The 18,098-nt window shown below is 40.5% G+C and overlaps 1 protein-coding gene across 8 annotated transcripts in view; it reads right to left on the bottom strand.

Moving 5' to 3' along the window:
- LOC135497863 (poly(rC)-binding protein 3-like) overlaps window positions 1–18,098 on the bottom strand; it is a 210,199-nt gene that overhangs the window by 14,142 nt on the left and 177,959 nt on the right. For 7 of the 8 annotated variants that reach the window (XM_064787843.1, XM_064787835.1, XM_064787836.1 and 4 more), the window contains 7 exons: window positions 17,882–18,016; window positions 15,627–15,755; window positions 13,672–13,794; window positions 11,567–11,626; window positions 8,513–8,651; window positions 4,812–4,962; window positions 4,078–4,197 (listed from right to left, as the gene is read on the bottom strand). In XM_064787843.1, coding sequence (XP_064643913.1) covers window positions 4,078–4,197; window positions 4,812–4,962; window positions 8,513–8,651; window positions 11,567–11,626; window positions 13,672–13,794; window positions 15,627–15,755; window positions 17,882–18,016 — 857 coding nt within the window. The remainder of the gene's footprint in view (window positions 1–4,077; window positions 4,198–4,811; window positions 4,963–8,512; window positions 8,652–11,566; window positions 11,627–13,671; window positions 13,795–15,626; window positions 15,756–17,881; window positions 18,017–18,098) is intronic. The other variant, XM_064787842.1, reaches the window with a different exon arrangement.

Consider the following 18,098-nt stretch of genomic DNA (forward strand, 5'->3'; position numbering starts at 1 on the left):
ACACAGCATCCCGCAAATCTTGAAACCACAGATGTGGAATATATACATGTCAAACAGTTGTGGTTTTTTGGTGAAAAATACTCTTCATAAAAAATTTATCACACCCAATGGATTGCTGTCGTCAGAATATCACACTTGTAAGTCACGCTTCAACTTAGCAGGACCAGTCGAGACAGACGCCACTTATGGTGAGGACGGGAATATGTCGTCAAGGATATAGGATTACCGCGGTAACGTAGCCAACAACTCGTCACACATCACATGATCATGCATCTGGCGAGTGCATTGCATTGTGGGATTGCTTGTGTAAGACGGGACAGTCGATTAAGATGGCCACCATGAAGCCAGACATGCGCTATAAAGTGAGGTTTGAGGCCATCGAGATATTCTATGCCTGGTTTGAAATATTTTTATTATTATCAATAAATATTTTGACTTTTTAAAAAACTAGTTTACGACATTGATCATTTAGTAACGGTCATGTTTTATTGACGTTTCGTTGTAGATCTATTTCTCTCATTAGTTGCTTTCTATTTCTGTCAACAAATTAATTTTGGGCAGACAGGCCAACAGGAGTTCACCAGGAGACAATATCATCAGGCCTTTGGGTAAAAATCATGCACTTATCAGAAAATTTTTATTATTGACCAGTAATATGATCATATACAGTGGACCCTCCCTTAGGGGACACCTCCCTATTGCGGACACCCTTTCTATTAACGACACTTGTTTTGATCCCAAAGAGGTTGTCTCCATTCAATTTGACCTCTCTAATCAGGACACCTCTCCAATAAGGACTGCATTTGTCAGTCCCAAGTGTGTTCTTAATAGAGAGGTTCTACCGTACAAAGACACCCTGGATAATCAAAATCTTGAACTCCGGGCATTATGTACAGAATCCAGGCTCCAGGTCATCTAATTATTCCTGACTTCTGAGACCCTCGAATGAGCGTCTAGGAAAAGAGCGCTCCCTTCCTTCCAAGTCATGATAAAGTTCTAATTTAACAATATGTGCTTCAGATCTGGGGATCTCGGGAATAACGATAGTTTAAGTGTTTCTTTAAATGTCCATTAGACTGCAATACGTGAAAAGCTTTTGCTGTCTATGCTTGCTTTACAATCTTGTGCTGTAACTTTGTATAAGGTTAATTTATTTCCCATCCATTGCTGTAAACTGTCAAAATTTTGTGAGTTTTGTGATCTGCATTTCTTACTTTCAGTTTGAAATCAAAGATGTTTATTTTTTGGAAGCACCCTGTACTTCCAAGACTGTTATCTCTGTTACATAACATGCACATTTATTTACATTTCATGAAAAAGCAACAGCTAACATAATGGTCAATCAAAAACAGTTCATGATATACATAACAGCATTTGGTTGGCTTCAAAACGAAATAGTAGGTTCAGGGGTTAATTTAGGAATTGGACAAATCAAAGCTTGATTTAAGATCATTATAGGCATAGAATAATCTTTAGGGCCATGGCTCATCGACGTAGGAATTATATATAGATGTATAAAAGACATTAGTTGGACTTTTAGACTGGTGAGAAGCAACTAACCTATTGGATTTAGAGTGACATGCAGAGCAAGAAGGGGCAGAAATTCATCAAGGATTATTTACAATGGTTGATCGTACGGTGAGTGATGGGCCCGACCAATCATGGTATTGAATGCTATTCATGATAATGTTTCTGATTCATGATAATGAGTGCTATTCATGATAATGAATGCTATTTATGATAATGAATGCTATTCATGATCATGTTTGTGATTCATGATAATGAATGCTATTCATGATAATGAATGCTATTCATGATAATGAATGCTATTCATGATAATGAATGTTATTCATGATAATGAATGTTATTCATGATAATATTTGTGATTCATGATAATGAACGCTATTCATGATAATAAATGCTATTCATGATAATAAATGCTATTCATGATAATGAATGCTATTCATGTTGATGAATGTTATTCATGATAATGAATGTTATTCATGAGAAATGCATATGAAGAGACTTGGACATGAGAAATGATGATAGGCCTACATGTACGTCAAAGTATTAATGAAAAAAAAAGGACATTTTCAATCACCAGCAAGATTAGGAAATTGGCCTTGTGTCCAAGAGGGAGGGATAAGGCAAGGGGGTCCTCTATCACCATAGCTTGCTACCATATACACACACATTACTATTGCCAACAATATGCACCATCCTGACACTATAATAGAGTTCAGGAATTCGCCTGCGAGTTGAAGAGTTTGAAGAAAAGAAAGTGACAATCACTACTGCCCTTGGTAAAAGAAATACCCGGTAATAGTGGAAGGAGAAGGAGAAACATAGAGAAGAAAAGATACACAGGAAGAAAAGATACAGAAACAGATTTTGATAATTCCATTGACAGGCTACTGGTATGTTCAACAAACTGGACTAGTACGCTGAACCCCATCCCCAACCCCAGGACACCACTGTTACACCCCTCCCCAGGAACACAAGGGAGCGAGAACGACAGATCAGGAAGGGAAATTGGGAGGAAATAGTCGATCGACCAGAGCATGCGAGGACGAAAGAAAATATCCGATGATAGCGAGGATGACACGATACCACAGCTGACAGGGCGACAAGACTCACACCAATGCAAGTTAAGCGACTGGTGCAATGGTCGATAAGTTACTGCTTAGGGAGTAATCACCATAGGGTCGCTTTGTGTGTTATTGACAATAATATTGTTTTCTTGTGAAAGAAACAGATAGGAAAGGCCCAAATCCGGATCAATTTGTTCACGGGATTTTGAGAGAAAAGTGTGGTGAAAAAAATCTAACCAACCCAAAAAAAGGAAATGACCTAATCTGCACAGAGTGGTCACATTGACCGATCACATTCACACATGGAACTCCACGTCATGGCGACTTGACTGTGTATCTATGTGTACAATCAGTGCACAATCGGTGTACACTGATGCACAGGTACTTGTGTACTCGAACACTGTGATATACCTGATTATACAGGATGACCCAGAATCAGACCGACTCGAGTATGCATGTACACTGCGCCAGTTAACACATGACTGCAGGCAAGTAACCACAAACAAACACCGACAGGTTAGTTCATATAGCATACACAGGGGCGGCGTGCTCTATTGCATACTCCATATTAGGTTAGTTGCTTCATACACCAACAGTAAGAACAAAACGAGGAAATAGTGTCAAATCTGGCCCAAAGGGGGCAGGATGGGATGTACTTTTTACGACATCGAATGTTTGGAAAACAAAATGACTACGAGGGGGACTGAGGGGCTGCAACAACCGGGAAGCTCTCACGAATAGCTCGCTCGTTTCCACTGTGTCGCATTTTCGTTCGGTATTTTTGCGACACTGGCCAAATGTATGATCATCCTTTTACGTAACGAACGCCTCAATTTTTCTTAAGTTTGATTCATATCAATCTGATTATCGTTTATAAATCCTGAAATAGAACCTATTCCAATCGGAATGTTATGTACTTTTGAAAGGTCATATTTTACCGAGGCAAAACTACTGCCAAATGCATCAGCCAAGATTTTACGCTGAGGCCTTTCTGAAACACCCAGCAAACATGTGATTCAAATCACTGTGACCTTTGATTCAAATCGCATGCAAAGATAATCGCGGTGGTCGCAGGCCAAAGCGACCTGCCAGTCAATATTGAACTCAGCGATTACTCTCCACAGATGAGAAATCGCTGCACTGACGACAGAAAAGAAATCAGAGTAGACCGAACGATCGCAAAACGATAACTGATGCATTTGACTGCCAAGAAAATCTGACCTATCAAGTTTATGGCACCTACATGTACAAGTAAATCATCGATTTTATCTGACTATGGAAACAAACCAGAATATTACATAACACAAAACTGCAAGGAAATGTTTATTACTATGAATTTGAATTGCCAAGTAGACTGCAGCTGTTTTTGAAAAATATTGGCTTAAAAAATCATAAACTGGTTGACATTTGCAGGAACTTGGCAATGCATATTCGACAATAATTGATAAATAATTAAGAATGACATTGATTGACAGGTGTCACTTACCTTGCATTAATCATATACTGTGCAGTATTGATTGTGTCTGGTGTACCCTGAATTGTAACTTTTCTGTCCGAACTTCCTTCTTCACAATTAGAGATTTTAATTGTAGCACCTGAAAATTGTCTGAAATCGAAGCAAATACGACTTTAGGCTATTTGTAAAACACAGACAAGTCTACTTTGAACACAGAAGAGGCGATCATTGAACCAGAAGAGTCCATTATTTAACCAGAAGAGTCCATTATTGAACTAGAAGAGGATATTATTGAACCAGAAGAGTCCATTTTTGAACCAGAAGAGTCCATTTTTGAACCAGAAGAGTCCATTATTGCACCATTGAACCAGAAGAGTCCATTTTTTAACCAGAGGAGTCCATTATTGAACTAGAAGAGTCCATTTTTGAACTAAAAGAGTCCATTATTATAGCAGCGGGCACTTCAATTCAGTGGAACTCTCTTCTCAAGCATGTGCAGTAGTGCTAAATGAAGCTAAATCATTTAGTTGTGCTTGAAAAACTCTTCTTTTTAAAAATGGCTTTTGGCCTATAACTTTTTATGAACTCTTGTGGACACTTTTACCAAGGACTAATTTCCAATATTCGTTTTCATTTTCGCAATGGACATTTCAAAGGTTTCTAATCTCTGTACAGTGCCTTGGGGCGAGCCCAGAGCTGGGACAGGGCACTACAATAATATGTTGTATTTTATTATTTATTTTTATCAAAGGATCCCGACTTACCTTATTTCGTTTATCTTGCAACCAGCCCTGCCAATTATACAACCAATGAGATCGTTGGGAATATTCATCTCATGTGAATGCGTGGCCGTCACAGGGTTACTGTTGGCCGTTACTTGATTTGGACGTGGAAAAGCAAGACAGTTCAGACCAGCTGGAAGAGAGGACAAAACGAGTTAAAGATTTGATGACGTCATCAGCATCGGCATTTACTGATTGGGTCTATTGGCAATAAAACATGCTACCTGACTGATCCTTTTATACTGCCTCCAAGTCATCCTGGAAATTCAGTTCCCCAGCCGACTGAGAATTCTTTTCTGATCTTGTGTATTCAAGGCAAGCCTTCCAACTCACCGAGCCTATTGCTGATATACATTTGCATACATACATAAGGCAGCTCGCTTACATATTTTTGAAATTATGCTTGAAGAACCTTACTACCAGATGAAGACAACATTTTTTTATTGGAAGTCTCAAGCAACACAGTTTTTCCAACATGATTGAAAATAAAAATTTCTCTGGGCAGGCCAGTCGGGAAAGTAGGAAGACCTGCTTGCATCTCAGCAAGCTGAGGAATTGATTGTTCGAGGTGTATGTTCAAAGTTCAAGTTTGTAAGTGCTATATTTTGCACCAGTATTTTACTACATTTGTTCCATTTTCTGAAAATATCAAGAGTGGGCAGTGAGTTTACTTGCTGACTTAAAGACGTTTGACTCCTTTAAGTCAGGGTTCACTTAATGGCAATGGTGTCCCACGCAGTTCATGCCAAGGGAAAGAATGCTGTCTTGGCGAGGAATAAATCAAGGTAACGGGCTCAAGTCAATCGCTGGAAAGACATGCATCACTTGGGTTCAAACTCAGGAAAAATGCCCCGGAGGGCCACTCTGAATTCCATGTGTAGAGTATCCTCACAACCTGAGTTTTTGATAGACCTCTCCAGCACGCAAAATCTCAAATCCCCCATTGCTGGCATCTTTTCATTCCCAAGCCTATTGCAGGAATACATTCGCTTATTACACAGCTCCTTATATTGGTATTTATCTACCGTCTGGAGTTTGGGGAAACATCAGAGGAGTTTGGGCTTACCTGAAGGAGATAATGCCAAGTAAAACCCTTTTACTGCCGAATACTTTTTCTAATTTTCATAACCTGTCCAATTCAAAAGACTGTAGCTTGAACAGAGAAGAGTTGGATTCCTCAAAACTGCCCTAGAAACGATCTTCTACCTGCATGCCGTCTATCAGTTGGTGGGAAAACAAACGATCTTTTCAATGAAACTCAATCAAGTCAATGGTGACTAATGCATAGGCATAGGCGTTTGTCGCAATTCGGCGACGTTGGCAGTTAAAGGGTTAACTTAAGCGGAGTAAGTGAAATAACCTGCTTTTATCAACAAAGCCCTTGTTTGACTAACAGTGACATGAGCATACAGCATGGGGACATAAAACATAATAACGAAAATAAAATAACTAAACAAAATAACTGAACTAAGGAAGGGAAGAAGGTTGATGGTGAGGCATGCTGGGAGTGGGAAACAGGGCTTATTTATAGGGCTGTGTCATGCACAGAATTGTCCATGGACTTTGTACCACCCGATTTGTACCACTGCTGGGTAGAGTCTAAACAGCCGAACACAATAGTAGGCCTTTTGCAGCCATAAAAGGGGTGGGATATCTATTCAAGAGTTAACAACATAATCATCATGAATGGTCATGACTCTATAGCGGAACTTTTCATATTACAATTAAAAAGACCAATTGGAAGAAACGAGGACAAGATATCCCACCCCTTTTATGGCTGCAAAAGGCCTGCTATTATGTCCAGTTGTTTAGGCTCTACCAATCGAGGCAGGAGTAGAAATCGGGTATAGTCGGGCTTGAGATCTTATTGGTGAGTGGATCCAGTACGACTGGTTTTGATCGTGAATAGTGTGAAGTTAGGTTTCAGGTTAGGTATAGAGGCAGGAGACGGCGGGGGTGGGCAGGTAACGAGGTCCGAGCAAGAAAATGGTTACCTTGTTGAGGCCCTGAAAGGACACCAAACAGAGACTATAGTGAGTACAGCTACTGAAGCAGTTAGTCACACAGAGACACGTGCATCCTCGACGGCATGTCTACAAGGGGTAGAGCAGGCACACACCTCTCACACAACGACATCGTAGAGACTGATGCACTCTTTAAACAAGGCTTCTAATTGCTTTAGGATTTTGAGTTCCAGGTCAAAATGGTGGTGCCTATGGTCAACCCTTGAGAGAAACGTGCCTTCTTGTGCAAGGTGCAACTGTTTGCAGCACAAGTGATCGGTCGCCCTGCCAGCATTGGCATTGTCAGCTGATAGGATGGTCATTCAGAAGATACAGGGGCATAATTCAGAGGCAAGAAGGGTCCAAGTATGTACATTGATAGACATGGTATCCAAGTCGGATTTCAGTAACTCAAGACATTGGGCGATATGTGTAAAGACGAGCAAATGCTTTTACTTCAGTTTTGTACAGAAAGGCCCAGTGTAAATGTACATGGAGTTTTAGATAAAAGCATTTGCTGGTCCTCATTCATATTACCCAATGTCAAATCTCACAAAAAACTCATCTAAATCGCAACAAATTGACATATTTGAAGAGAAAAAGAACACAGGTGATAGATTTAGGGCTTGCAAACAACCAATTAGTGGAGAGAGTCAAAAGATTATCTGAACATCAGCCAATCAGCTTTATTAGTTCACATTGCACAGGAAAAAGTCGCAAATAATTTGTGATTATCCCATCCATGTCCACACACAAGCAGGGTCAAGCAAGACGACGGAAAAGAACGCATCTTTTGAACTAAATTGGCACATTTAGGGGAATGTAAAATATATGTTGCACTACATCTAATGTAACTAGTCTAAGTTCAATGCGACGATATAGCCACAAGCATGTGCATGAATTAAGTTTAATCAAATACAATCGTAAATCCCCTGGAATCATGATTCGTCAAACCTTGCATGCTTTTGTTTCCCAATAGGCAGCAGTTTATCAGCGGCAGCATTCAACTCCCTACACCTGCAGTTTATCAGAGGCAGTATTCATCTCTGTACACCAGCAGTTTATCAGAGGCAGTATTCATCTCCCTACACCTGCAGATCTGCTGTGAACAGTACTGTCTATCTGATCAGACATTCTATTCATAAAACCCACTCCGTTAACCTCAGTGCACCAAGTTTATCAGAGGCAACTGGTCTTCAACTGGTACAATCACCCCAGACGTCAGACTTAGATAATCACTTGTATGGGCGTCTGGAGTGATTGAAACAGTTGAAGACCACTTGCCTCTAATGAACTGCAATCACAGATAGTGGATGACGGGCTTGGGAGCAAATCATAATGACACCCTTTCCCTAACTTTGCTGACTATCCGATAACATCACTTGAAGACATAATGCTATGTGACTTCATGCCATATTCTCAAAAGTCATAATATCAAGAAGAAATAAAGACTAGTCTTTATTGATGCTTGATGATAATGGGGTTAGTCTGGAGTTAATGAAGCCTTTGCAATTATTTGTTGCGGTTAAAGTATACAACCCGCCTAAAGCCTATAATTTAAATCATTTTTTGTTTATGTTTTCTTGCATGCTCCAATGCTTAAAAGTACTGACAAGAGTCATGATTCCAGGGGCTTTTTACAAACAGTTTAGTAAGTGACGACACAGTCACTCCACTTACACATGTATGCTTGTGTTGATGCGGGTCCTGTGCCGGCCATGATGGCTGGGGTGCCGGTAACCTGCGCCGGGAGCTGATACGGTAGGGCAGCCGGCGTCGGGGCCGCCTGTGGTAACGCCATCTGTTGGAGCTTTTGCATCTGAAAAATGGAACGAGATTCATGAACGCTCTGCAAAACAGCACTCCTGAGGTGTTAAGACTCAACTCAAAACTATGTGGCTGTCAAATTGCACATGTATGTCAGTGAAGCAAGTAAAACTTAAAGTTAAGCATGGAAATTATAACAAGCATAAAAGTTCAACCAAACGAGTCGGTCTGTGCCTGAAAACAGGGAAACTGCAGTGCTTCCAACTGATTGGATCATTGGAAGATATCACTTGATTTCATCACAAGAAGGCCAACTTGGGATGCTGAGTTTGACATCCGTGAATTTACCTCTACACGTAGACACACTATGTACATGATAACTTCCAATACTATTCTTTTTTCCCATACTGAGGTCGGCAAAACAGCCAACACGTTTGCTGAACTTCTCCGCAAGGTTTCAGCAAAATATTGTGGCGACGTGGAGAGGTCAATTGAACTGTGTCTATCACATTGTAGGCCTGTTACGAGTTAAAACAGGCCTTTGGTAGACACCCCTCAACTTGCTCTTATATCACAGCGTCATGGTAAAGAAGTGAGCTTGCCAAACATGGACCAACTCTATTGTATGGAAACCTCAGACAGTATTACAACAGTCTTGGTTGAAATAAGCATGACATACAAAATGGGTTTTTTGGGGGGAGGGGTAAGGGAATTGCATTGCATGGCAAGCACGCCTCCAGAATCTGTACTTGGACGTTGGTCAAATCAGGGTTGGTTTGGTTATGGACCTAGGGAGTTGGTTTACAAGGCATTGCATACCCAGGAACCAATGGTACCCCGGACCGCAGGGGTTTTCAAGGCATGGCACAGCCAGGAACCAATGCTAGGCCACGCAGGGATTTTCAAGGCATGGGTCAGCCGGGAACCAATGCTAGGCCGGGTCAAGGGTGGATGTCTGTTGCCCGGAGGTGCAGCTGAAGCAACCAAGATGCTGACAGCTGGACTCCTCACGTCTGGCACTAGGAACCAACATGAACAGTTGAACTGAGGAACTGGATCTGTTATCGGTGAATCTGAATGAAGGAGGAATAATTGGGTAGTGGCATCCTCAATGGCGCTGATTTTCACTAGGGCATGTATCAAAATGACGTCAGAATTCAGGTGAAATTGATGTCACAACCATGCAATACCCTAGTGATTGTCAGTGCCACACAGTGGTGGCCGTTTTTTAGCTGATAATTAACGAGATGATATGCAGATGAAGTGAAGTGCAGCTTGTGATAATATTCGGATGAATATGGAGTGGTCGGATATTGAGATCAACATTAGATAACTAATCTGGATGGTCAGAAGACAGATGAGTATTGCCTTATTCGTATCTGAGCTATGATCTGACGTTCAGATTAATGATCTATTGTTGTTCAGATGAATGATCTGATGTTCAGATGAATGATCTGATCTTCAGATGAATGATCTGATGATCAGATGAATGATCTGATGTTCAGATAAATGATCTGTTGCTCAGATGAATGATCTGATGTTTGGATGGATAATATGTTGCTCAGATGAATGTTGTTGTTCAGGTGAATGATCAGATGTTCAGATGAATGATCTGATGAATGATATGTTGCTCGAATGAATGATCTGATGTTCAGATGAATGATCTGATGATCAGATGAATGATCTGATGATCAAAATAATGATCTGATGTTCATGATCTGAAGTTTAGATGAATGATATGTTGTTCAGATCAATGGTCTGATGTTCAGATGAATGATCAGACATTCAGATGAATGATCTGATGAATGATATGTTGCTTGAATGAATGATCTGATGTTCAGATGAATGATCTGATGATCAGATGAATGATCTGATGATCAGATGAATGATCTGATGATCAAATGAATGATCTGATATTCATGATCTGATGTTTAGATGAATGATATGTTGTTCAGATCAATGGTCTGATGTTCAGATGAATGATCAGACATTCAGATGAATGATCTGATGAATGATATGTTGCTTGAATGAATGATCTGATGTTCAGATGAATGATCTGATGATCAGATGAATGATCTGATGATCAAAATAATGATCTGATGTTCATGATCTGAAGTTTAGATGAATGATATGTTGTTCAGATGAATGGTCTGATGTTCATATAAATGATCTGTTGTTGTTGTTAAGGTGAATGATCTGATGTTTGAATGAATGACCTGATGTTTCAATGAATGATCTGATGTTCAGATGAATGATCTGATATTTGAATGAATGACCTGATGCTCAGATGAATGGTCTGATGTTCAGATGAATGATCTGATGCAGGTCAGATATCATATTATCATACAAGAGGACTTTCGACTAGGAATTGTCACTCTGCCTCATCACGTTGCTTGTTTTTTTACATAATGTAGAAACTGCAGGTTTGCTCGGTAAGTTTTTAGCTGAGCTCAGCAGGCAGCTTTGAACACATCTCAAGCCCATTGGAACTACTTGCAAGAACTGGATTGTTTTTCTCTGTCTCACTGACCCAACTGTTTTACTCTGACTTATAGACGGTTCTAATAGGTATGTGATGTGTTCTTTTTGGGGGTAGTAAACCTCTCTACTGCAGGACCCTTTTTGCAACCAGAGACAAATACTTCTACATGTAACAACCAAATGTTCACAGTCACTTCATTTTCGCTGAATACGCGAACCTCAACCAACATCAATTGGCAAAAATGACAATTTTCAAGAAAAAAATCTGATTAGAAGTTGAACTGAAAAAATTCTCATTCTGAGTAATAATTCTGAAAATTTTCATCTTATCGGAATTTTTTGCCTAGTCAAAAGGCATAAAAATGGTGGTTTACAGCCTGAGGTGCCTGCAGCAGGAGGTTTGACTTGATGCACAAATGTTCAATGCCTGGGCTCGGTCAGGTTTGATGGGACGGTGGTCATAGACATTTTGAACGAAAACCTTGCCTGATTGATGGCTAATGGGTCTTGAAGAAACTGGCCGTAGTCCGCCACTGGATTATAAAACTGAGGAAAAAAGAAACAGGGAGCATGCATTATCTGGGAGAAAACGTGAGGCTGAAATCACAAAGCAAACAAAACACCTGGTCAGTTTCTGAAAATCACTGCGTCGATGACATAACCCCCCCGCCCTCCCCCCCCCCCCCCCGGACGCATGAATAAACCTTTCTTTTCAGAAAAACATCAAAATCGGTTATGATTTTCTTCCTGAAACTGACCAATTACACAAACTACAAACACAACAAAGCTCGAAAATAAGAAAATGCTCAAATTTCAGCTTTACTAAAACTAATACTTCAGCGCAATCTTCGATTTTGTGTTCTTGATTTTAGTAAGGTGGAATATGAACGTTTTCATGATAGCAAATGTACCTTTGTTTTCAGGAAACTATTTATGTGCATTTATTACTACCGTTGAGTGGGCAGACATTTCCCAAACTTCCAAAATCCCATATGAAATATTAGTTCAAGAGTAACTGGGTCGCACCCTCTCTAAACACGCCAAACGCACTCTGGTATAACATCACCTGGTCTACAGTGGTTAGTCAAAGACTATGACAAAGCCTATTTAGTTGTAACGAAAACCACCCAACATAAATTTCGTCCACAATCTTGGCTTTCTACTCCGCATGCACAGGCTCACATTAGTGGGCAAGGAAAGATTGACAGTCACACGCGGGTCGAGCTGTTTATTTCAAAAGGAAAGCAGCACTGAGTGTTTCGGAATTAGTAGAGAGGAACATTCCATGGTGTGATATCATGACATGTCACACAGGATCGTGACGAAATTAAGACCAAAACACACAAGTTATTTCCAAACGACCTCAACCATGAAGCCCAAAATATGATTTCCCCACTTAGAAAATATTTTAGCAAAATGACCGATGGCAATTAACTTTGGTTTGGCAAAATCGATCAGAACTCTGAGAATTCTCAAAACTCTTGAGAATGAGTTACCCCAGTGATGACAATTACAACATCTGGTCATTGGGTTTGATGCCACCCCCCCCCCCTCATTTGCGACTCTTCTGTTGAAATCACTGGGCGTCAAAATCACATAAAACAATATATTTCATCACCATATTCTTCTTCTAGAAAGGGGCATAAATCACAACAGACATAACCTGGTACCCAGGAATGCAACAACTACATTTTTAGATACAAAGCCGTGGTAAAGTGATAGACTATGGTCCCTGGGGTCGAGGTTTACAATATCCCACATTGGTACGAGGATACTACCGGTTCATCAGCCATTGCTTAGGAGCGGTCGAGTTTGGTATATCATAAAGCGACAACAAAGAAGGTACGACTTTCAGGTTTAGAAGAATAGGCACGGGGCTGGGGGATGGCTTTGCAACATTCTGGTCAAGGTCACTAATAGTTAAAGCTGACAAGTTTAATGGGAATTTATCTGTAAGCAGGATTACACAACACATATCGTCGGAACCCCAAGTTCACTGACACTTCATTATGAAAGAAACCCCAAAATATGTCCGCAGGATTGTAGGATATTTTGACCTGAGGCCATATCACCCAAGGGAAGGCCATATCAAAGGATGAAACCCCTTTAGCTGAACTGAAATTTTAGGAAAGTCTCCACATCATAAACCAAAGCCCTATTTAACCGATGACCTCTAACGGCGTGGACAGTTCGGGGAATAAAAACCTTGTCCCAAACAACGAAACAATAATCAGCCCTAGGTGAGGTTGAAACAACCAAGTCCCTAGGGGTACTTCAACCTGTTCGTGCACTTTGGAAATGCATCTTGATGCTCATGGAAAGAGAGTAGCTTTCCAACCTCGGAACAACAGGTGATGAGATACCCCTAGGTATGAGGTTTGGTTATTTGGTGCGTCTGGAAAGAACTCTTGAACTGTCAACAACTGAAGGATTCCCAAGCAGACCGGTTTTCATACCGAGAAGGAAAGAAAAATCGAAGGAAAAAACTTAAGAAATTCAAAAAGAGCAAAATCTGAAAAGTTGCTTAAATCTTTTTTTGTATCTGCTTGGGAAGCTTCAAATCAAAGGAGACTTAAGGAAAAGAGACTTACGTCTGCAGGTTGAGCTGGCATAGCAAACTGTCCGTGTAACGCGAAGGCCTGACCCCCTGAGTAAATGATTGGCGGCATGGGCGGTTTTGGACGGTAAGGGATGGTGGCTCCCTTAGGGGGGGACTGGATAAAAGGAAGGAAGAAGGGATTAAGAGAGGGTATCGAAGGGCAAGACGAAGTACTCGGGGGACGCAAGCAGGGGGGTAGAAACTGGTGCCTCTCAGTCGCGCAGCTAATTGACCAGCGTCTCAAAAAAACTTCTAAAGATTTCCAACACTCTACCATTTTTTGTCGTGTATTTTCTTGCATGTCACCAGAAGTTGCCAAAATACAAAAGGTCTACATTTCTCAGCGTGAGAAAGTCTGTAGGCCCCAACCCCTCAATAGGATACCAGCACAACTAAAGCCGCTGTGTGTGGCGCCGACTGTCACCAGGGTAGTGCATCATTGTGATAGAAATATGACATCAATTTTGTCTGAGTTTTGTCATAATTTTGACACATACCCTCATGAAAACCAGTGCCACCTGGGATGCTGGTACTCTATTTATATCCAAAGCAAAGTTTGTATCGTGTGAACATTGGAGTCCTAAATTGCAGGATACAGTCATAATCACAATTGACCTCCACCCTGCTTCGCGTCAGTGACACGCAACGTATGGGCCAGTTACGCGCCAATTTGTACGCCAATGACGCACCAGTGACACGCTTTTCTCTCTATGTTTCACGTAAATTATGCTCAACTTACGCACGACCTGCGTGCAGGGTAGCATGTCAATGACGCGAATTTAGGGATGTCAAATGTGATTTGGACTGTACCTAGTGAAAACAAACCGAGGAGAGAGGGTCCTACAGACTTTCATACACAAGATAAAGCGAAGACCAGCAGCGTTTTTTATTAGCCACATGTACATCTCATCATTTAATTATCTAATTAACAAGCTGATTATTCAATTAGCTAATTAACCGACCAATTAGCTGGCAATGTCATTTCCCCCGGAGTACTCCATAATGTGACGGGACAAACTGCTGTGTGAGGGGCCATCTATAGGCATCCTGAAACACTAAAAACACAAAAATAAGTACCTTTTACTCACTGCCGATATTATCCCGGGCACGTTGACTGGCAAGAGCAGAAATGACAAATTATCAAAATTTGAGGTTACTATTAATTGTACTATTTATAAACGGGGAAAGATTGTCCTAGGACAAAAATTCATGGTCTATTATATATTACAACACTAAATTTGAGACAATATCTAACTACATGTATTCAACTACATGTACCGGGAGATGTCAAATAAATTAATTTTGGTCAAGAATCTAAATGATATCAAATTGGGAGGATAATGATTCAATTCATTACAAAATAAATTAAAGGTGTATTACAACGATATGATTTATTTTCATTACAAAACACATTTAAATCGTATACTGTCAAGAATTACCGAAGACTATGCATCTCTATTACTTATCTACAGGGTGTTAAAACGAATTTCCATATTGAAAGATTTTATAATTTATGCTAAGATCAATCCTGGCCTATAAAATCTATACCATTATAATCTAGAAGCTTTAGAACTACGGCTTGCTGCTCAATGATAAGAGAACATTTCTGGTTGCAAATTTTTTTCAATCATATTACAAAAGTTTCTACTTATTAAGCGCCATTGTTTTATAGAGCATTATTAACATGATTAAGCCTATCAACAAGGCAAGATTTTTTGACATCTAGAACAGCTGATGAGAGGAACATCCACACACCAAAGTTAAAACCCCTAAATCTCCCCCTACATTAAAATAATCACTATAGAGGGAAGCTAATACAGGCATTAGCTTGTTGGGACACTAAATCAAATAAATGTAGAGATATATCATCAGCTACACAAGATAAGTAAGACAACATCAACCCCCCCCCCCCCCCCGCCACCTCCACAGTTTCATTCCCACACTTACCTCCACAAAAACAGTACACATGTGAAATATACATTTGGTGATCGCCTCTGACGGTCCGGATATGGTAATTGCTCGCTCCGTTGAGTTTGGCAGCATTTCATTGGCTACTTGGACTGAGGCTCCACTCGCCTGCAACAGAAACGAACAAATTAAGACCAAGTTACGATTTATTTGAATACTTTATTTTCCGTTTTAAACGACCAGTTCAGCATGTAGTATGTCCAGCCCCATTTCAACAATCAGGCAGCCATGATTTAGCAATGCTAAAATGCTCAGGCCCATCCGGAGCATAGGCCCGCAGTGTGTAAGCGTATCTTTGCCGCTTATTGAAGAAATGGTGTCGATTACCAGTGATTGGTCAGAATACCAGAATGATGACCAGCCGGGTAGGCCTACATCAAATCTGTCAATTCATTGCTGAACCAGTCAATCCAGACAGAATTCGTGCTTGAAGATATGCCTCCATTCATGAATGTGGCTATGCAGTATTATAATCATAGATTGGGGCATGGTCAACGGACTGGTCGTTAAAAACCGAGAATAAAGTAAATATCACTTGAGCAGACAACCCATCGTGTGGGAACCAGTAGGAATCACACTTTTATCAGTTATCAGGTGTGGATCCAAGACTTGGAGAAAGGGTCTGGGGCCCTTTTTCCAGAATTTCATTGTCATTTTCAAAGATTTTTCTAAAAAATTGGGGCGGGGGCAGGCTTTGTTTGTCCAGTATTTATCTTTAGGTATGTTAGTGAGCATGGTAGGTGCTCGTGTCGCTCCACAAATTGTGGGGGCGTCCATTATGTCTCAGTCGATGCTAAGCTCTCAACTCAATACACTTATCTCGGCCAACCACAGCCATCAACGCGCCAGGAGGTGCTGCCACCTGCACACAAACAGTGCAACCTCCCTTCCAGCCACAATCTACGCGGCACCTGCGCGAGACATTAAACCAACAACGCACATCATTATAATCCTTTCTTGAAATTCAACAAAAAAGACATTGGATCCTAACGATCTTTTAAAGTCACGTAGAGAATTTATTTGCGATATAGCCTTTATTCTCATTCCACGACAAAGAAACCGAAAAGGCGTTTTTTCCCTATTTCTGATTGTGAAATAATGACGAAGACTTTCTGATTTAACATGAAATTGAAAATTGATGGATTAAATGCGGCTTGATTACGCTTAACTACTCGATTTCAATTCGGTTCTCACTTCGGATTCTCGTCAGAAATTTTTATCACAAAAATATGATAAACGCCATATCCACTATTTTGGAGTTAAAACATACCATGGTATTGCCCATATAATGACCGGTCAAATTTCAGATCATTCAGGCCATGATCAAGTTTGTCCAACATTTTCTGATGCATGTCCAGCTAAATTCCAAACTTTGATGCCATTTTTCTTAAAATAGCAACAAAACGAATCTCCAAGGATTTAATCCATAACATTAGGCCAAAGCACAAGCCACCAAACTACATCTCCCTGCACACAAAGTTTCAAGTGATTTCCATTACTGATCATTCAAGAATGAAATTTCAAATTTCCCAAACCACGAACACACAGAATTCTGCATTACCGTTAAGTAAATAATGCTAATCAGATCTAACGATTATCTTGTCGTTAATTAAACGCTGCCGGGCTATTCTGGTCTTGTGGAGAATCTTTGATGAGGATCGAGATAGCTTTGATTTTAAATTAGGGACCTGTGTAGAAATTAAATCGTCTCTTTATGAATAGAATGGGACTTAAAGATGCAATCGGGATTAACCCCGAATTCTTGATGTTCTTTAAGATAGCCGAGGAAATCTTAAATCTTTAGATTTCTTGCTGAAGTTCTTAATACTTCAGGTCCATAAGCACAGCAAAACAGCCATCCATAATATTCTGTCTTGTCTTTATCTGAAGAAATACTGCAGTTAACACACTGCTGGCTACCCCACAACAGGGTGGGGGTTTGCTCTTGGGAGAAGCCGGCACTGTAGTTCTGGATGAACCGTGAGGCTATCAAGAAACTACCACAGGTTTGATGCTTAAGATCATGCAAGCAAAGGCAAAAGTGAAGGGGAACAACATTTCGATTGAAGTAAACCTATGAATAGAACTTAAGAGGAGGTTTTTCAAATTTAAAAGTGAGGTTGTTTTCGCTAACCCCGGAACTCTTTGACATGAGGATGTTTTGGACTGGCCACCCACTGCAGTACAAACTGCATTCACAAACAGGTTAAGAGATCGTTTTTCGCTAAACTTACGTCTCGGATTTCTTTAATTTTTGAGCCACCCTTGCCGATAAGTGAGCCGCACTGACTTGCTGGGACTATGAGCCGAAGTGTTATAGACGGCTTCTGCCCAGGTGGTGCCTGTACGTCCTGTAACGGAGAATAGAGCTGGAAAAAGAAAGAGGGAAAAGGTTAGAAGGCGCGCAAAATATCACAGCACTGATGTGAACGACGACTAACCTCTGGATAA

Source organism: Lineus longissimus, chromosome 13, assembly GCF_910592395.1.
Source record: "Lineus longissimus chromosome 13, tnLinLong1.2, whole genome shotgun sequence".
NCBI classification, from domain to species: Eukaryota; Metazoa; Nemertea; class Pilidiophora; order Heteronemertea; family Lineidae; genus Lineus; species Lineus longissimus.